The 21,653-nt window shown below is 41.5% G+C and overlaps 1 protein-coding gene across 4 annotated transcripts in view; it reads left to right on the forward strand.

The window, feature by feature from the left end:
* cntnap2a (contactin associated protein 2a) overlaps nt 1–21,653 on the forward strand; it is a 577,708-nt gene that overhangs the window by 546,454 nt on the left and 9,601 nt on the right. For all 4 annotated transcript variants that reach the window (XM_034706352.1, XM_034706353.1, XM_034706355.1 and 1 more), the window contains one exon: nt 5,573–5,666. In XM_034706352.1, coding sequence (XP_034562243.1) covers nt 5,573–5,666 — 94 coding nt within the window. The remainder of the gene's footprint in view (nt 1–5,572; nt 5,667–21,653) is intronic.

Below are 21,653 nucleotides of genomic sequence, written 5' to 3' on the forward strand. Positions count from 1 at the left end.
AGTGTTTTTATTTCGCCCGCCGTCCACAATAACATCACACACATCTGTGATTCACTTGATTTCCATACTATCACGCTAACTATTGTGTTGCTCATAATGATACCCGCCTGTCCGTCTGCTTATATGGTGTCATCTGTGATGAATGGCATTCGTCTTTGTTTTACTGCCCTCTACTGGTCTGGTGGTGTTGTGCAATTACATTTTTTTTCCCTCCATACGTCACTGGCCTGATTTGCACAATCTCCCCGGGACTTCAGCCCGCGGTTGAAACGCAGACAACAATGGAAGCACAGGAACCTTTTAGTTCAGGGTAAAGTAGTTCTGGGGGCTAAAAGACCTGGAACTCTTGGTCGAAATGCACCTAATGGTCTTAAGTCATGCATGTATCTTTCTGCTGCCGCCTGCTGGTGGTGGTGTGTAGTGCGTTTTAGATGCATTGTTACCCGCGACACCTAGATGTTATGGGTTAAAGAGGAGCAACCAATTTAATTTTGCTTGCTAACTAAATCATATTTACCGTGATCTTTTAGAACTTACTCCAACTAAAATTAAACTATTTTTGAGAAATTGTATTGATGGTATGGAGTGAAAGGGCAGCACCTTTCCCACCCTTTATGAGCAGTCACACCTTCCCTCCTTTTTATCCCTCTTCACACCTCTCCTCTCCTCCCCTCTCTCCCTCCTCCACTAAGTGCTGTTGCTGTGGTTCACATAAGAGGTGTGATTGCTGGTTAATTGCAGGCTGATTTATACTTCTGCGTCGAATCGACAGCGTAGCATACATCAGAGGTCCATGTAGCTCCTGTACCTATGCAGAGGCCTACGCACAAATCTGATGTGCACCTCCTCCAAAATGTAACTACCCGTAAAATCGCCACGAACCGCAAGTCCTGTGATTGGTCCACTCGGCGGAACTGTATTTAGTCTCCTCCTCTCTATTCTTCATGTAATCATGTCTGTATGATTAACAGCAACATGTATCAGCTGTAGATTATCATAACACGCTTTGAATCACTGTGGAAAAGTAAACAGAGATCGTAGCGAGGCCGGAAGCAGGCGACCGGCTATCAGAGAGACCGCACTGCCCTCAAGCGTTTCGGCAGAGAATTGCTGCGCGACACGGACACATCGACGCACAAGTATGTGGTGCTCATGTCCGCGTCAGCCCCTGCTGCGTAGGGGAGACGCAGAAGTATAAATCAGCTCAAGTTCATGCATGTATCTCTCAGCTTCCACCTGCTGGTGGTGGTGTGTAATGTGTTTTGGATGCATTGTTACCATACACCCCTAGAAGTTATGTGTTGAAGAGGAGCAACCAATTTATTACGACAGTCAATGGAGACCTGAGGAAGATTCTCACAGAGTATGAGACATTGGTGATGTTAGACATGCAGAACATTTTTAATCTTTATTCTTACAAGAGATTAAACATTTTACTCGCTAACTAAATAATATTAAACGTTCTTTTTTAAGACTAACTCCAACTATTTCTGAATAATCAAATTTACTGGAGGTCCGTCGTTCTCCAGGTGAGGAGGGAAAGGTCAGCACCCTCACACCCTTCATGACCAGCCTCCACTACTTCCCTCCTTTCCATCCCTCTTCACACCTCTCCTTTCCTCCCCTCTCTCCCTCCTTCATGTGCTGTTGCTGTGGTTCATATAAGAGGTGTTATATAAGGGTGCTGGCTGAAGCTGAGACAAGACAATCATTTTCACGTTCTCTTGTTTTCTTGTTCATTTGAGTAAAAAAATGTAATTTGTGTTTAGTTGAACTTAGCCTTCCAGTGTTTAATGTGTAATGGGACTATTTTCTGTCCCTCAGATATCATTAAGGAAACAGAGCTGCCAAGAAAGAGAGAGCTTTCTGTTTACAGTAAATTAGTGTGAATATATACAGAACATTGGCTAAATTAGATTCTTTTTGAGCACATATTGAGGAAAATAGATTTCACCCATTGTTAATTTACTCCTTGTCCAACTTGTGATTACTTTGCTTATGTAAGCTTTGTGTGAACCAAGAGGCACAGCAGAGTTTAAAGGAGAAAATTGTGTTGTCTAAATGGGCCGGCGTGAAAGCGAGGCATCCCAATAATTGCGGTTGTAATTGACAAAGTTTGGTGAAATGCGGTTCCTTCCCTGGGCCGCCTCCCTCTATGGACCTTTTTGTGGGGTTTTGAGACTCAGGGGCCCGTCCCCGCCTGTGCAGCCAATTTGTTTTCGTAGATAAAAGTAAATAAGCTGAGCGCAATTTAATTGTGCCCCATTATCCCACCCTACAGTCACGGTGGAAAACAAAAGCCACACAATGCTCCTCTGAGACCAGCCTTTTGGAAGGAATCAAATTAGGATCTGCTTTGTGTCTGTGTGTGTGTGTGTGTGTGTGTGTGTGTGTGTGTGTGTGTGTGTGTGTGTGTGTGTGTGTGTGTGTGTGTGTGTGTGTGTGTTTGTGCTGAGAGGAAACAGGATAAAATACTCTGCACAGGGGGAGGAGGGGGCAGAGAGTCTTCTGTTTATGAGGGCTCAAACCTGTAAACAAGTGCAACCCCACACACACACAGACACACACACACACACAAACACACAAACACACACACACACACACACACACACACACACACACACACACACACACACACACACATATGCACGCATGCATAAATCTCACCCCTTTCATGTCTGTCCAGTTCAGCTGCCAGCTAACAGGCTACGACAGCTATTCATGCTAACAAAAGCGCCTGTTTGCAGTAACTTCCCTCTCCTGTCTGCTGGTGTTGTGTGGATTCTGCAGATACAGTCCTCCTGTGAGAAAGAAGAAAGATATTTTATTTCTGCAACACACAGAAACCAATTTGTGGGGCTGAAATGATTCTTGTCAATGGCAGCGATTGCAGCCGTCAAGCTAATTAGAAACTTCAGTGAAACAGCAATAACAAGTTAATTATGTTGCAGGGATATTAAAGTCATGTATTCCCTCTCACCGTCAACCCTCTCTGCTCTCACGTCTCCACAGACGTTCTTCTTATGTAAACACGCCGCTTGTTCTCTCTTTGTTTTAAGTCCCTTGAACTCGACGTAGACGCCAGAAAAGCATATTTTTAATGAATGTTTGAACATTTGTCTGTGGCTCTGCCGAGGAGCTGTGTGTTTGCAGGGTCATTATGGGAGATTGCTTTTCAGTTTGCGTTCAGCTTGACTAACGAAAAGGAAAAATTACAGTCAAAAGATTTACAAACAGGATGCTGTCTTTCATCTGTGTGGTGTGGCGTGACTTTTATTTGCTGAACAAGACTCAGAGAAGCGGATGTTTTATGTTCTGATCATGGGATGGTGGATATTGTGCAATTTCTTTTCATTAATGATCAGAGAAAGACTTTAAAAAATGAATTATAGCAATAAAGAAATGATTAAACTTCAACGTTACAAAAGTATTCCCACACTTCTTGGCCACTTGCATGCAAAAGTCATTTTGGAAAATATCCTAGAGCAGGGGTTCCCAAAGTGTGGGTTGAGACCCCTGGGAGTCGTGAGACACAAATGGTGGGTCGTGAGATGTCTTCCAGAATTTTTTTTAATTATCTAAAAATAGTACATTTTGCCCATTATAGCAAAAAATATAGACAAAAATAGTAGCTAACCTTAAAATAAAACCTAAATGTAATGAGTTTTCTGCCTTTCTTTGTTGCCAGATGACTCCTAAGTTTAGAGTTGGTGAACAGCTCATTTTTAAAAGCATCAGTAGCAGCAGGTTAATTCATAACGGCACAGGAAACACAGCCACATGCTCAGATAGGCTAATTTTTTGTAGACCAGCTAAATGAAGCCACATTAAATCACTTTGAGGGACAGTGGGGGTCGAGAGTCTTTGGCATCTATCTTTTGGGGGTCGCGGGCTGAGCAGTTTGGGAACCCCTGTCCTAGAGCACAAAGTGTTATGCAAAATAATAGTCTTAACAGTTTTAATTCATAGGGGCGCTGGTGGCCTAGCGGTCTAGACGCCCCTCATACAGAGTCTACAGTTCTCGTCGCAAAAGTCACCGATTTGACTCCCAGGGGACCATTTCTTCCCCCGCCCTCTACTCCCCACATTTCCTGTCTTTCTTCAGCTATCCTATCAAATAAAGGCACAAAATGATCAATACATGGCATACCAGGCTGGGAGTAAGATTCAGGCTACAGTCCTTCTGTTTCAGTCCTATCTTCCATCTTTGATCGGGATTTGGCATTTTCCCTTATGCTACATTTCTTGCCACTTTTAACACTTTCCTTCTTCCCTTTCTCCTTCATGTTCCTCTTTTTTTATCCTCTGCTCCTTTCTTTGTTTACTTCCTCATGTGGGCTCAAACAATAATAAGCCAGGCATTCAAACAATCAAGCTTTTTTTAATCGCGATTTTTCCAACTTCTAATCTCAGTTTAAAATTCCATTATTTTGTATTTTAAACAAGATTTAAAGTACAAAGTAACAATCTGAATCAATTCTTACTTATCTCCAGATTTGGGAATCAAATGTATGCAATAAAATGTTCTTTATAATCTTGACTTTTTGATATATTCTCCATATAAATGCTGCACTGCTGCATCAGTGTGGTCTGAAATCACTCAGAGGTAGAGCCAGCCACAGAGAGTTTATTCTGTAAATTTAAGTTTGTTTTTACTTTCTCAAGCAAAGGAGTGCAATGTCAAATCAAAGTCAACATGCTGTGTGTGCAGTTATTCAAAGATACTTTTGAATACTCACTGACGTCAGATGATCTCTAGTTAAGGAGACAGCATTCACACTTTTTAGGAGTTCAGGACTTCATTTCTGGCCTGGTTGTCTGGCCTGCAGTCAGCTGCTACCTGTTTAGCAAGAATTTAACTTCTGCACTTTAGTTTCATCCTCAGGTCTGTAATGATTCATTCTCCTAAATGATACTCTTCTGGTTTTAATGATGCGATATCCTGACATCGGTCTGATTAGTGGAAGCTCAAACTCAAAGTACTTTGTTAATGTTTAAATTCTGTTTGACACAAAGTGCAGATTTTTCTGAGCTGTCTGGGAGTTTTTTGTGAATTGCACCACCCAAAAGCACAGTTTACATCATGACAGCAGCAGGAAGACCAGCAGAGGACTAACTACGGTGTGTTGAAAGGGACAAAATAGCACACAATTAAATTTTAAATGAAAATAGGGCTTTTATTTTGGAGCTTAATAACATCACAATTAAGAAGTTAATTCTGGCAGCCCTGATAATAAGTATCTCTTCATTTCCCACACTGTCATCTGTTGTTTATTATATCATGATAGCTTTCAGCACTCTCAGATGTTTTCTGCAACAAAATGCAATTTGATTATATCAATCTTCAGGAATTAACAGTTCAGTGCTTCACTGCTGTTTAACACCACCAGAGGGAGCTGTTGTGTTATTGATTGTGCCGGCAGCTCTTAGCCATCATCTCCTCTCTCTTCTTCAGTGTAGTCTGACGTGCTGATGCAGACCTCAGGCTAGGTCTGTGTATGAGACTTTTCCAAACAGACTTTGAATGTATGCTCTAACATATGATCTCTCTTTCTCTCCCTCTGTGCTCCAGCTGGATCATTACCCTCCAGTCAGCTACACCCTCCCAGACGCCTCAGATACCCAGTTCAACCTGGTCAAGACGCTGTTTCTGGGAAAAGTCTTTGGTAAGTAGCTCAGTTTGGACAGACTTTTCTACCTCAGACTGTTTAAAATGTCTGTTGCTGATTAGTTAGACTTTCTCCACTCTTGTTATAATCATATCTTCTCAAATCACATGGCTCCATCTCTGCCTCTTCATGGATCAAACTACTTCTTTAGGATCTTTGTGGAGTGTTAGGAAGGTTCATCTTCTGATGTTCTTTATAATTGTATTACTTGTCAGTTAGGAAGGAGTCTAATTGATGATATTAGGCAGAGAAATATAATTTAAGGATAATTCAACATCCTGGAGGTTATTAAGATGTAATCGATTTATTTGGGCTGACCTCAACCAAGTGCTCACTTTATCCACTTCAGTTAAACCAGACAGAGTCGTCTCTGAGGCGGACTGTCTGGTGATACCTCTCTTCAACTCAACTCAACACATTTTTACTTATAAAGGACCTTTCATACATTCAAGTATGCAGCCTTGTGCTTCACAAAAGAACAGAAAGACAGAAAACAACAGCAATAGGTACAATGATACAAGATCAAAACAAGAAAGAAGAAAGTGATATGAAATACTAAAAAATAAAATCATTACAATCAATAAAATAAAATAAAATCAGATAAATATCAGAAAAATGAAATAAAATGATTACAATAAAATACAAATAATAGAATAGAATAGAATAGAATAGAATAGAATAGAATAGAATAGAATAGAATAAGATAGAATAAAAAAAAATTATGTTAAAACAATGGTCTTAATGGTAATAATGCAGTCCAGGGCTAAAAGGAAGTTACTCCAAGTTAAAAGGCAGATTAAAAATGTAAGTCTTAAGTTTACTTTGATAAACACTCAGAGAGCTGGCTGTTTTAATGTCCAAAGGCAGAGTTCAGAGTTTAGGGGACAAAAAACTGAAAGCTCTCTCTCTTTGTGAGAGACACATGAGGAATATTTAAAAGTGGAGCATCTCCTGTCTATGAGGAGAAGCTGGGACTTGTATTTCTGTCTCACTTCTGTCATTTATAGATTCACTGTGTAATTCATGTTTTTCTTACAGCAGGCTGTTTGTAAAGACATGTATTTACAATGTATTGAGAAGATACATAATGAGAAGATACATTTATATACTGTATACCTCATTAATTTTAACAAAATCCAGGCATGTATGGAGAAATAGCCAGCTGTGATGACTTATTTTGTCCACTAGAGGGAGTAAGGGGACCACAGAGAGAGGTCACCTGATCCCAGCAGCATCTATCTCTGCCTGTAGGAAGTATCTGCAGATTTTAGCTGACAAGATATGTATTAAATGCTTTGTTAGGATATCTTGTCAGCTACAAATCCATCTGTTATGTTTCACCACTTTTCCCGCGGGGGGGGGGGGGGCTGGAGCCAATCCCAACTGCCATTGGGCGCAAGGCGGAATACACTTTGGACAGGTCACAAGCCTATCACAGAGCTAACACAGAGAAACAGACAACCATTCACTCGTGCACACCTTTAGAGTGACCAATCAACCTGGTGCTGTTCGGGTTTAACTTTTCTTATTAAAATGATCTTGATACTGTGTCACCAAACATGCAATCGCCCAGGATTTCCTCAGCTTAGATCATATCAGAACGAGAAAGCCTGAAGCATCCTCCCCTTTCCTGCAGCTGCAGCCATGATCTTGTGACACATTATTTGTCACAGACAGTTACACTGCTTTGCTGCAGTTTATTAAAAGATGTTTGTTGATCTTTTGCATCAGTTTGGGATCTTTTTTGCGGTGGATCTTCACCTGAGAAAGTCAGACAAATACCTCAACTGTCATCACACTAATTACCCTGACTATCAACAGCCAATTGCCTCTCTCTATTTACATTCTGCTAAGTGGGACATGGGCTTTACGGCATGATTCGGGGCTGCTCTAACCACCTCCTTTAATTACTCAGTTTGTACCCCCTGTTTAAAACATGCTGCAGGTTTCTCTTTTCCCCTTCGTGTCTGTCGTCCTCTACCTCATGTGCGGAGAAAGTCAGTGAGGTTGAAGTAATGGCTGACTTCACTCACCAGCCAGAAACTATCGACTGCTGCACACACAGGCAGAACCCGTGGGAATACAACGCTGTGCACACACACCGACACCAGAACAAACAGAAACACACACAGAGTACAGCCATCCATCTTTACACAACTTACACTGCACAGATGCTTGAAGGACATGCAGGACAAAGTCAACACACAAGCTCTAACTCAAACAGACGTCTCCTCGTGTGCAGCCCAACATGTTACACATAAGTGGACTAAACAGGCTTTTGTTTTAGTGAACAACAAACAGAATGATACATGTGGACAGAAGAGAGGAACAGAGGTAATTGGATGGAAGAAAGAAGGAAACAGACAGAGAGGAGTAATGTGATGAGAAAGAACGAGACAGAGAAAGAAGAGAGGCAGAACAAAAGCAGGCATTGGATTCAGCACATCTCATCAGATCTGTTCCACTTCTGTGTCGGGACCACAGAGACAACAGAGGCTGTCAGACAGACCGGCTATCAGATTCTCTATTTCTGGAAGACAGAGCCTCTGTGTTTGCTGCAGCACACACACACACACACACACACACACACACACACACACACACACACACACACACACACACACACACACACACACACACACACACACACACACACACACACTGATCACAGCGACATCTCCTACATCACCGCAGTCTGCTGCTGAGTGCTGGGTGGTGTAAGGAGGTCAGAATAAAGACATTGGAAATAAATGAAAGGTAAAGATTAAAGAAAACATGCTCACAGATTAACAATGAAAAACATTTATATTACTCTGCAGATATGTGTATTTATTTCCCTAACTGCTTATAAACTCTTCCTGTGCTTGTTACTCCTTATAAACATTAACACAGTTCCCATTTATCTACAACTCTTCAGAAGAGAAGGAGTCATCGGGGGTTTGTATTCAGACCCGGATACCAAATAATGATTTATATGCCCCTTCATAAACTAGATTTTAGCTTGTGAACCATAAAGAGTGTAAACACCATAAAAAACTCCACATTAATAGAAATTTTAGGTTTTCCTAACACATGCTTGTTAGGTTTCACCCACATTAGATCATGATATCTGACTCTCGTGACATGACCTCTGGGATACAGGTCAAGAAACATGGAATAAGACTTTGGCTTTGGCTTGGTAATGTTTCCTGATCATGTTGAAAATAATATTGTAACCCCTGCAAAGTGTATCATTTTTTGATAGCAAAAATGTAGGATTAAATGAAGCTTTGTGTTAGTTCATGCAGGACATGGAAGTCATTCGCATCAGCTGCTGTCAGCTGTCAGGCTGCAGTTTGAATCAATTTTCCCTTACCACATATCCAATCATAGTTCATTTGAACAATAAGGCGGTCTATTTAAACACTTCTTCACTCCCGCTAATCCCTGCAACACCTTTGCTGCCCACACTCTGCTGCTGTTGGTTAAACTTTGCCTCCTCCTGGTTAGTCTAATTGTCTGTTTTACCCTTGCAGGGGATTTGCAATGCACTCCCTAGAAAGCCGAAGCAGGCTGCTTGGCTAACCTTGGGAGCGCTCAAGCAGAGCCTATAGCACCAAACGTAACTGTATTTCCATTTGGCAATAAATGGTTAAATCTAGCGTTCAGAGGCGACAAAGGTAAACATGAACAATAACAATAACAAAACTTTTCATCCTCAATCTTTACATGTGAAAAAAAAAACTAAATGTATATTCTTATCACCAATAATTGAGACTGTATGCTAAATATAACACCTGGGGCTGCATATCATGTCAATGGTAGGAAAAATATTAGCCCAAATAAATAAAGGATGATGCACAGTGAGCAGGACTCATAGCAGAGCCACCTCATTCAGCTCTCCCTTTTTTCTTTGACACACCTGTAAACATAAATGAGCAGCGCTGTTACAGAATAGTTGGTGGAGCAGGCCCCCCATGTACAGAGGTCTTAGTCCTCATTGCACTTTTCCTTGTCCAGCAGTATTTGGCATGTCTTCCCCTTCTCTCACACTTCCTGTTTCTCTGGAACAGAGAACAGATCTGCCTGATCAAATAAATGTCAAAACAGCTGGATAAAAGAGTCTTTAAAAAACATGACTGAGGCAACAGTCACACCTTTCAACACAGCTGCTATTTCCACTTCTGGTTTAAAGGGATATTTCTGGGTTTTTTAATTGGGGTTGAGTTGTACGTCACTTGTTATTGTACTACAACGGATGCCGCTCAGCTCAACCCCTTTAATGAGAAACTGAAGGGAGAAACAGCACACAAGCTAGGCTACAGATTTCTGCAAACAGGGTCAGTTCTGCAAACATAATTTAGATAACTTTTAGAATGTCCAACCCAAGCACTCATCTCGGGTTAGTTGTGCGCTCTACAGAGAAATTGTGCACTGCAGGCAGAAGGGCACATCTGTGTTGACCCTCGAAAATAGTGCAAAAACAAACAGGCCTTGTTGTGGCAAAGTTAAGTGCTGAAAAAATCCCAAGTAACTGAGATGAGTGCTCGGGTCAGAGTATTTCAAAATGAGCTAAATTATGCAGCACACTCAGCCCTGTTTCTCATTAAAGGGGCCAAGCTGACCGGCATCCATTGTGGCTGGAAATACCCCTTTAATAAGTTGCTTTGTGCAACTTAGAAATGCACTCAACATATCTGCTGTTGCCTGAATTGTCTGAATTGCAGGACAGGATCCAGTCTTAAAATATCCTCCATGCTGTTTAGCCTGCGGATAGAGAATGCTTATGGAAGCTAATGTTTTTGCCACAGTGTCAACAGGCAGAGGAGAAATATGTAGGTACTCCTTTCCATGGAATGATTTGATATGATGTGTGTGATCAGGTTGTCCCTGGAATCTCCCTTGCTAGTGGGTTTGGACCAAGAAATGTGGGTAATTATCCAAAAAACAGGAATCGAAAACTTTGCAGCAACTGTTGTGATAATTGATTTATTTTGAATTGAAGAATGACCAGCTGAATTGTGATTTAGTTTTGTGTGTTTCTAATGTTTTGGACCCACTTCTTCTTGATGCTGTTTGTGCCATGTTGATGTTTGGATTTTTTGTTGTAGCTGTCAGAGTGGATCCCTCAGATTCAGGGTCAGAAGATGTGCTGTGTTTGCTGCTCAGGGTAATTGGACTTAAGTGGTATTGATCATGAAACACGAGGATGATTCAGCACATGCTACAGTTTCTGCTGGAGAAAGTGCTGCAGCCTGATACTAAAAGGAGCAGTAAGCAGTGGGTGAAGGTAACTGTATTACTCACACCAGTGCCGAACAACAGCGTATTTATATAACAGCATGTCGGGTTAGGATGTAGGGGTGCATGTCTTTCCTTCTATTATGAATCCTTATGTGTGTGTTGGTGGGTGAGTTGAAGTATTGCGTACAAGTCTGTCCTCCTTAGATCTCTGCATCCCGGAGGAATTAATGGCGGGAGATGAGTCATAATTTAGCCAGAGCAGCAGGCACGCTCCAAGCCCGGTCCTCAGAGCCACAAATCTGTCTGCAAGTGTGTGTTTGTGTTCGTGGACTGTGTGTGTGCGTTCATGGCCTGTGTGTGTGGATCTGAGGGAATAGATTCAGAGCCAAAGGCAGATAGTGAGTGAGAAAAACGGTGACACTGTGAAAGTGCTATTAGAGACAGATGATTGTAGCCCTGAGGGGCTTGTAGAGGACATGTACATCAGTACAACACTGAAATCCTGATTTCTCTCTCATGTGTTTTTTTTATTTCTGCTCCAGCTGCTTCTGTCTTTTTAACTCTGCCAACACATTTTGAACACTTTGCTCCCTGCGGAGGCTTCTTGTTATTTTAGGCAGGCTTTAAGTAACGTCACCGTCTGAAGGTGCAGTGGTTTCTTTTTAGCATGATGACTGCAGTCACTCTTTTTTTCATAGGCTTATGTTTTTAATTTGGCCTTTCTTTCATTTCACCCCCAAGATAAAGCATGAATTAATTTTAGAGTTAAAATCTAAACAATCAGTCTTAGGAAAATTGAAGATGAGCTTGATAGGATCACGTTTTTGGACCCAGTTAAAAAGTAATGGAAAAGATCATTTGGAGTTTATTCAATTAGACTGCACAACCTTTCATATGTAAAATAGTCATTGAAATCACACTAAGGGTTCTGTCAGAGGTTTTAATGTTGTGATCAATTCAAACCCTAAAGCTGGGTGAGGCTTGATACACACCAGGAGACATCAAACCTTTGATGGCGGCCAAACAGTTTGGCCGCCAAAATGTTGGTGGTCTGGTTCTGTGTCAGGACGACCAACAGGGACAACTGAGTCCATGTGTCAGTATGTTATCTTACAGGTCAAGTTAACTGTTTGGGCGCCAGTTGGCTGACTGGTTTAAGTGTGTGCAACATTTACGTAGGTTATAGTCCTCGTCTCTCTCTACTTCCCACAACTCCTCTCTCTCTCTCTTCAGCTGTCTCTCTCTAAAAAAAACCAACTAGCTTTAAATTATAACTTTAAAAAAGTAAGTAAGAAAGGTAGTAAGGGATGGGCTGAGGGAGGGTGTAAAGAAGGATGAAAGAAATGAAAGAATGATGGAGGGAAAGTAAGTAAGAGAAGAAATTAAGGAAGGAAGGAATGAAAGAAGGAAGAAAGAAAGGAAAAAAACGATGAAAGAAGGATGGAAGGAAAAAAAGAAAGACAAAAAGAGGAGGGAGGAAGGAAAGCAAGACAGAAAGAGAAAGGAGGAAGGATGGAAGGAAAGACAGAAAGAGACGGGATAGGGAAATAAAGATGGAAGGACAGAACAAGGAAAGGAAATTAGGAAGGAATGCATAGGGAAGGGAATAGGGTTTGAAGGAAGGAGGGAAGGTTAACAAAAAGAAATAAGGAAGGAATGAAGGAGGGAAAGAAAACCGGACAGAAAGATGGAAGGACAGAGATTGAAGGAAGGCAAGAAGAACGGGAGGAAAGACAGAAAGTAGGATGGAAGGGAGGTAGCAACAGAGGAAGAAAAGAATAAAGAAGGAAGGGATAAAGGAAATAAGGATGGAATCAAAGAAAAGGGGAAGGAAAGGAAGAAGGAAGGATAACTGGAAAGAGGGAAGGGAGGTCACTTTGTCCATACATGTTGACCTCTGTTATTTAATATGAATTGAGTTAATTCCTCCCAGACTTCCATCCTTCTGTTACGCTTCTATCATTCAGGTGGGCTGATAAGATAGGTTCACCCTGAACAGCTCAGCGGCCAATCACAGGACGACACAGAGAGAGAAAAGAACACCCACACTTACACTCACAGGTGATTTACAGTCACTTAACCTAACGAGCATGTCTTTGGACTGCCGGAGGAAGCCTGAGTTCACAGAAAGAGGCTTTAAATGCCTGTGGAGAACATGCACGTCCACACAGAGAGATAATAGTTACATCATCACATCATGTCACTTTATAAGCTTTATCTGTGCATGTTTGAAATAGTGTGCTTTCTGGATGCATTAAAGAAGTTTATCTGCAGATTTACTTGTTTTAACTAATCAATGAAAGAGAGAGATGTCACTTTAAACTAACAGCAGCTGAATTCACTGAAACTTTGCTTCTCTCCATGAACAGTCAGCAGAAGCAGCCGTGCACACTGGTGTGGAGTTTTCCTGAAACGTTGGTGCATTCATTAATCATTTCAGCGGCCTGCTGTCCTGCTGAGGAGGCTTTTTCAGGGGTTCTGGACTCGAGGATTCAGCACTAATGTGATCTGTAATCTGAGTCCTTTGGTTTTTTTTAAACTAATTAAGTAAGACTGACATGAACTTTGTATTACTCCTGACCACTTTCAGAAGCATGGTGCAGCCACTCGTTTCAAACCTGTCCTTTGTGTAGTGACCTTTGAGCAGACATCCTGACTCTGATTAAAGAGTAGATAAAAGACAAGTCTGATACCACAGAGCAGTTTTCTTCTTTATCGATCTCCAGGCTCGTTCATCTGAATGCTAATTCTATAATCTCTAAGATCTCAGCGTGCCTCTGAGTGGAGCTGGATGTACCTGTTAGTGCTGACTGCAGGTGTGTGTGTCTATGTGTGTGTGTGTAAGAATGACATCATACAATCCTCCCTGGCTATCACCACTAGTTTTACCCTGTACAGTTGAGTCCAGATCCATGAAAGTGACGGTCCAGCATCCGGGTTTTCTCCAGCTGCTGTGCTAGAGTGGGGGTGGGACTGCAGTGCAGCGATAGAGAAGGATAGAGTGAGGTAGAGGCAGACAGAGAGAGAGAGGGGGGTGTTTGCAAATGTAGCACCGTGAGATCCAAATAGCGAAGAGGAAGACGCGAGAGAAGAGGAGAGGAGAGGAAGCCGGTCTGCTCTCAAACTGCACAGAGACACAAACTCCACTGAGGTAACTGCAGATCTGAGCGTGCATGTGTGTATTCATACATTAGTGTGTATTCAGTCATGTAAACAGTGACTTTAGCTATGGGAAATTCAGTGTCAGTGTTGTTTCCAGTTGTTGAAGATCTAAATAAGCTTTTCTGCTAAACAGGAGAAAAGAAGCTTATTTTTCCTGCAGATTGAAATCATAAGTGTGATGCTTTCTTGCTTGCAAACAGAGAATTTAGGTTGCTTTCTGGAATTTTAAAGTCAAATCAACCTAAATCCTCCTTTTGCAGGCGGATCACACAGATCCTGAGTGTGTGTCTGAGTCAGGAGGAGGACTGAGCTGTCAAAAAGAGTGTGATGTTCCTGAAGTCTGTTTATGCTTCGGGTCTGTCTGTTGTGTTTGTGTTTCTTGGCTTGGCATCTGTGCATCATGGTTGAGGAGGATGCTGGAGGTGCCATTGATGAACACACCTGTGTGTGTGTGTGTGTGTGTGTGTGTGTGTGTGTGTGTGTGTGTGTGTGTGTGTGTGTGTGTGTGTGTGTGTGTGTGTGTGTGTGTGTGTGTGTGTGTGTGTGTGTGTCTGTGTGTGTGTCTGTGTCTGTGTCTGTGCGCGCACGTGTCTGCAGCAGTGTGTGATCTGTGCAGGAGGGTGTGTCCTCTACAGGTGCAGTTCATATAAGAGAGATATTCCTTTATTTGTCCCACAACGGGGACATTTAAAGTGTCACAGCAGCAAAGTAGACAAAGAGTATTGAGTAAACACGAGCATGTAAAATAGTAATTTTTTAAAGAAGCAATTAAAATAGTAAATTAGCATATCTTAAGAAAAGTATTTACAGAACTAAATAAGTAAATTTACAATATATTTACAAAACCACAGATACATTAAGAAATGTGCACAGAAGTAACTCAGGTGACAAAAGAAACAACTTATAGAACTCAGAAGCTTTGTAGAAAATGTATTGCACATGTTAGGAATAATAATCACGCATTAATAAAGGGACGGGGGAGATATTGCACTTGAGTCAGTTTTGTTATTGATTATAAAGTCTGACCTCTGCAGGAAGAAAAGACCTGCGATATCTCCATCTCAAACTAACATCTACTTCTCCTGCATCACGGCTGTTATCACACCTCATTTGTATGTTTCCACACACACACACACACACCTGCTTTGTTTACATGTTACTCTCAGTTTGGATCATACACACTTTGTTTTAACGGCTTTTATGTTGACAGTGAAGAGTGTTCAGTAGCTTACCACCAAGTGTTAATCAAGTTTATGAATTAAAAACAAGTCAAAGAGAATCTGAACATTTGGGCTTTACGCTCAAGCATTTAAGATTAAACTTTATCATGTTTATTAAAGTAAAATCATCAAAATGCTTCAACTATAACTATCCAAGCATGTCCAGCAGATGTAAGAGCACGGTGCACGCTTTTTTTAAACCTGTCTGTAACTTTACCTCTGCCTAGTTTTTCTTTTATCACTTCATTTATACATCTGTCTCTCTTCTTCCTCTCTCTCCTCCTCTTCATCTGTTTGTCTTCACACGTGTGTGTGTGTGTGTGTGTGTGTGTGTGTGTGTGTGTGTGTGTGTGTGTGTGTGTGTGTGTGTGTGTGTGTGTGTGTGTGTGTGTGTGTGTGTGTGTGTGTGTGTGTGTGTGTGTGTGTGTGTTAATCTCACAGGGTGTGGCCTCTTGATTCTCATTAACATCCTTCATCTATGTCTCAAGCACATCATACTTTTATTAAAACACCTCTCCCTCCTCCCCCCCCCCCCCCCATCTCCCTCCCCTCCCTCCCTCCCTTCCCTCCCCCACGCACTCACACACCTTGTTCTTCTTTCTCCTGCACTCAACCCCCCTTGCAACAGCTTCCATTTGTTGCCATGGCAACTGTGTTTGATCTCCTCCTTACCCTGCCCCTCCGTCGAGCGCCCTTCTTGTCACCCCATTTCTTTCCCTCTTGTCTTTTTTCTCCTCCAGACACACACACACACACACACACACACACACACACACACACACACACACACACACACACGCACGCACACGTGCACACGCACACCAGACACTCTCCTCTGTCTGTCTGTCTGCCCCCCCTCCTCCTCTTGTGTCTCTTACCTTTCCCCTCAGCAGGAGAGGATGGAAGGAAAATCAGAAAGAGGAGGGATGAATAGGGAAATAAGGATGGAAGGATGGAAAGAAAGAGAAGCAAGGAAGGAAAGAAGGATGGAAAGAAGGAAATAATGAAAGAAGGAAGGAAGGAAGGAAGGAAAGAAGGGTGGAAAGAAGGATGGAAGAAAAGAAAGAAAGAGAAGGGAGGAATGAAAGAAGGATGGGAAGACGGAAAGAAAGAGAAGCAAAGAAGGAATGAAGGATGGAGGGAAAGAAAGACAGAGAAGGGAGGAAGAAACGAAGGAAGGAAAACAGAAAAAAGGATGGAAGGAAGGAAAGAATGAGAAGGGAGGAATGAAAGAAGGATGGGAGGAAGGAAAGAAAGAGAATGGAGGAAGGAAAGATGGAAGGAAGGAATGAAAGAAAGAAAGAAAGAAAGAGAAGGGAGGAAGGAAGGGAAGTTGGATGGAGGCAAAGAAAGAAAGAAAGAAAGAAAGATTGCAAGAAAGAAATCAAAAGAAGGGAGGAAGGACAGAAGATAGGCTGCCACACCCTCTCTCTCTCTTTGCAGCTTTCTTCATCCCCCCTTCTTTTTTTCCCAGTCTCCACCAAAAAACAGTTTTTGGTGCTGCCTCTTCTTCTGAATTATTCATGTGAAGTCATCGGTCAGAGTGGTGAGGCACCATCAGGAGGTGCAGTCCTCTGACCTTGCCCCTGTTTGAGTATGTGTGTGTGTGTGTGTGTGTGTGTGTGTGTGTGTGTGTGTGTGTGTGTGTGTGTGTGTGTGTGTGTGTGTGTGTGTTTAATGTATGAGGGGTCACATATGGAGCATCATACGCTACAATTGTCTGACATGGTTGTAATCATATATGAGGGTACATTTCATTAGAGTGCTCTCGGGCCAGATGGATTAGCCTCTGCTGTTTTCTAATCATGATGAGTGTGTGTACAGGGAGCTGCTGATATGTGTGAGTGTGTGTGTGTGTTTGTAAATGTTTTATTGATCAGTCTGGAGAGCCCCCTTTAGAAGCCACCAGGGCAAACTACAAAGAGGATTACAAGCTCTCAGACGAGTGTGTGGTGACTGGCTCTGTCACGCTGATGTGACATGTTAAAGTGAATTTATTGCTTATTATTATTATGTTAAGTACTTTAGATTGACTCATTAATTTAAAAAAGAGATCAAATATACACCTCACTTTGCTTTGGTGTTCAAGTGGAGGTCTTGAATTAATAGTAGTGTTAATGTAGACTCCTTTAGAGAGTGGTAATGCAGGATTATGATAAGGATAAGTCTCTTTTATTGGTCTTTTTGACTTCAGCTTACTCTCCTCTATCCTGTGAGTATAGAAGGTTTCACAAAGCTGAGTCCATATCTGTGTGATACTGTCTTCTGAAAGCTGAACAGAGATAGATTTTTGTGCATGACCTTTATATTGTATTGCCATTGTCTGTCTAACATGAGTCTGGTCCTGCTGGAGGTTTCTCCTTGCCACTGTAACTTGCTAAATGCTGCAAAGTGCTCTGCTCATGGTGGATTAAGATGAGATCAGACTGAGTCCTGTCTGTAAGATGGGACTGGATCTTATCCTGTCTTGATGTTTGGTCATTGTTAATAATAGAACATAGAGTACGGTCTAGACCTGCTCTGTTTGGATAGAGTCTGCAGACAACATTTGTTGGGATTTGGCGCGATATAAATAAAGATTAATTAATTGATTTTAACAGACTGACCAATCACTTATGTCTTTTCTCCCCTCCTTTTCATGTGTTATTATCACGTGAAGTCCTGAGGACAAACTGTCCAGAAACAGAGCGACATTTATCCATGTTACAGGGAAGACAGAGAAAGTATCTAAGGTGCAGATTCAGATCTGTGCAGAGGTGGCTAAGTTAATCTTCACTCTGATAACCTTTAATCAGTTATCAAAGGTGTTAATTTGGATAAGAGTCAGAAAGTAACAGAAGTTAACATAAACATTAACATTTAAACCTGCTCTGCCCCCCTCCTGTTGCAACAGAAAGGGTCTCAAAGATCCAAGTCCAGTTGAAGATTTAATCCAAACACATTATATCCATAAAGATCTACTGATTACTTCAAATCTACAAAGCTGTATGGTCTTGCTTTAGCTGTCTGTGATCAATCTTTGCATGTAAGAGCAGAGTTTGGTTATTCTTCTTTCTCAAGGTAAACAACCTCAGCATGATGCTCAAATCATTTAAAGCCATATCCATGATGATGCTCTCTCGGCCCTCAAATGGCTCTTCATCGTTCCATTTTGGCATTTGCAACCAACACATATGCCACTTCACATCCTGCAGTGAAGTCCGGTAACGCGGAAATTAATACGATAAAGAAAACTGTATTCAGGGAAGTTTAAGGTTTGATAACAGAATCTCAAATTAACGTCCACATTAAAAGTGAAGAAAATAAGTAATGCCAATGATTAGCATAAACTAACAGATTATCAGACGTGAGCTATGATTCAAAAAGTGCCGCTGAGACTAAGTAGACTTGTGTCGTTGACGCATCATACAAAAAATTCAAATCAAACTATGAAAGTTTTTTCTGTTAATTAACAAAAGACTCAAAATAATTAAACACTAAAAGGTCTAAATAAACGATTACGGTCAACAAGAAATATTCAAACCCACTTACCCACTTTTGTCTGCTTCCCGCCACATAACTGAACACTGTTCAGTTGAACAGGTACCTAAACGGTTAACCACACCCATGAGTGTAATACTGAAAATGAAGTCATAACCATAAAAGGAAAGAATTATGATAAATAATTAACACCAGAAAAACACACGTTATGGCTCCTACATAGTTTGATTCAATACAAGATACGAAACAAGATATATGATGTTGTATAATATGAAATAATATGTATATGATACATTGTGATAAGAAACATTACGATATTATAGGTTGAGTTTTGTTGCGTTACCATAATATATATTGTATCCCTTGGGAGAAATGTATCTTGTACTTAAGGGCTGCACACACGTAACATCCTCCACAGTCGTATTAATTAATAAAATCAATAGACCTCCTCGTTGTAATCTGGCTCTATTGATTGCATTATATTCAGTTATTGAAGTCCCCCTCATTCTGTCGGCGTATATAGTTTCTCAGAGCTGAAGTGATTCCTCTTTAATACTGTCTTCTAAAGGCTCAACTACCACAGCTCCACAAAGGTGTGCAGTCTCTTAACATGACCATTATGTTTTATTCAAGCAACATCCTCAAGTGTTGAAAAATGAAGCCACCTCAGAAGTGCAGAAAACTTAATTTCTTCAAGTGTGTACTCAAGGAAGACTTCAGGAGCAAAGGGAACCCTGTTACAGCCATAACAGAGGCGCCCAGGTTCACAGCAGCAATAAATGTGTTTACAGCCGGGTTCAAAAAACAGAGTCTGGTCTCAGCAGCTCATTTATTTCTCTCTGACAAATATCCCTGGAGTGAGTTTTTTAATAACTCAGGGCTCAGTTAAGCGTAATTAGGCACAGAAGGGGGCGTGGCTGATTTAACTCACAGGTGGTTCATGAAAGGCAGCAAGGTTACAGCCTGTTTCTAGCTTTGCCACAAAAAACAGTTGGACTCAGTCTGCAGATGGCGATGCCCATCTTAACGCTTCATAACACCTCTACAGAAACCAGTGGGTGGCATCACTTAGCCTACAACCCAGCTTTATAGAGTCTAAGATTACATTACACCAGATAATTGAATCGTGTGGGTCACAGTAACCACAACTTGTTCCTCCATTAACAATAAATGGATATAATGTTATCAAACCCACAGAGGCCTCTTATCAGTCACAACCTGCCCTCAATTCATAATAAATGTGTGATGTTTTTGTGTTATTTTAACTGTGAACAAACTGCTTTCTGACAACCCGTCCCTCATGAAATCACTGGCCCCAATAAATCAGAGACATGAGGAAGCTTGTCGGCTATTTCCTCCTCCCCAGCGTTGTATGCAAAGCAGCTGCTTCTACTCCCAACAGAGAGCCCATTAGTATTCACACGCAGGCCTCTGCAGTGATCAGCACACTTTCAGGCATCCAGAGAGAAACAGAGACAGAGAGAGAGGAGTGTGTTCATATTCATACTTTGTATTCAAACCACTGTTGTTATCAGTATTCTGCTCTCACTGTAGAGCTGTGAGGCACTTCTTTCTCTCCCCTCTGTGTGTCAGTCTCTGCACCTATTCTGCAAACCCCCACGCATATGCAAATTGATGCACGCTGGCATACACATACACACTGTTTTCAAGGTGTGAAGTGATTAGCAGCAGAGTGAGTGTTCCTGCAAAACGGGCTGACCAGACGGTTACATTTGGGCACCTTTGAATGCATATAAATCAGTCTGACTCAAACAGGAAGTATTTGAAAATGAAAGTGTATCAACAGCATTTGTATAATAATTCTGACTTATACAATCTTTAAAGACGTGCAAGTGTCTGAAGGAGGTATAGAGAGGACTCACATAGCGCTGAACTTATTCCTGAAAGCACAATCAATACTGCACAAACACAGGCTTATACACTCACTTGTTTTGGGCCCATATAGATGTCCTAAAGAGAGAATCACATTAAAAGCTCATGTTCAAGCCTTCAGACCCCCATCATCTACTCTAACACCATAAATAAACACAAACAAACAGAGCACCATGCCGTAGTTAGTCATCCCCTTGTTCATATTTTGCTGCAGGATCGTCCAAACAGCATCTCCGTCTGGGTGTGGTGCAGTGGTGTAGCAGCCAAGCAGCCATGCATGTAGAAATTAAAACCACGCTCTCCGGTGTGCAGACACACAGACAGAGTTCATGTAGAGGGATAAGAGATTTCACAGCTCTGCAAAGTGTTGAAGACAGCTGAAGGCTGTTTTGAAATCAGTCCAGGTTTGTGCTGGAGTGAAGCGTGTCTGAGGAGGTTTGTTTTCTGCAGCGTTTAGATTTCTCTTTATTCTGTTTGCAGGCTGCAGTTTCTCATCTCTCTTATCTCCCCTGCAGTTATTGGTTTGTGAGTTTCTGTGTGTCTGTGTTTGTTCGTGTGAGCAGCCAGCAAGACTTATGCTCTGACTGTGTTTATCGAAAAAAGTGAGAAAGAAATGTAGGATCAATCGCACCAAGCAGCATTTATTTATTGATTAAACCGTTAATGTGAGCGAGCATTAGACGAGCAATGTTTGAATGCCTTGACTGATTGCGGCTGAATTTAACTCTTTTAGGTTACCCCAGGGCCAAGTTATTCCCTGGAGAACGAGCAGGTCTCCAGTCAACACTTTCAGCTCCAAATATCTGTCAGTAAAAATCAATACATGTCAACACGGGAACATTTAGTGCGTTTACACAGGAATAAACAGCCTGGATAATCTGAGGATTGAACCAAACTGCAGCAGCAGGCTGAGCTCAGTGGGTCATCTGTAAGAGTTTGGTGCACCTGTGATCCTGTGTGATTCTAAGTTATTCTCTTTGCTAAAAAAAAGTGATAAAATTAAATG

This window comes from Notolabrus celidotus, chromosome 17, assembly GCF_009762535.1.
Source record: "Notolabrus celidotus isolate fNotCel1 chromosome 17, fNotCel1.pri, whole genome shotgun sequence".
NCBI classification, from domain to species: domain Eukaryota; kingdom Metazoa; phylum Chordata; class Actinopteri; order Labriformes; family Labridae; genus Notolabrus; species Notolabrus celidotus.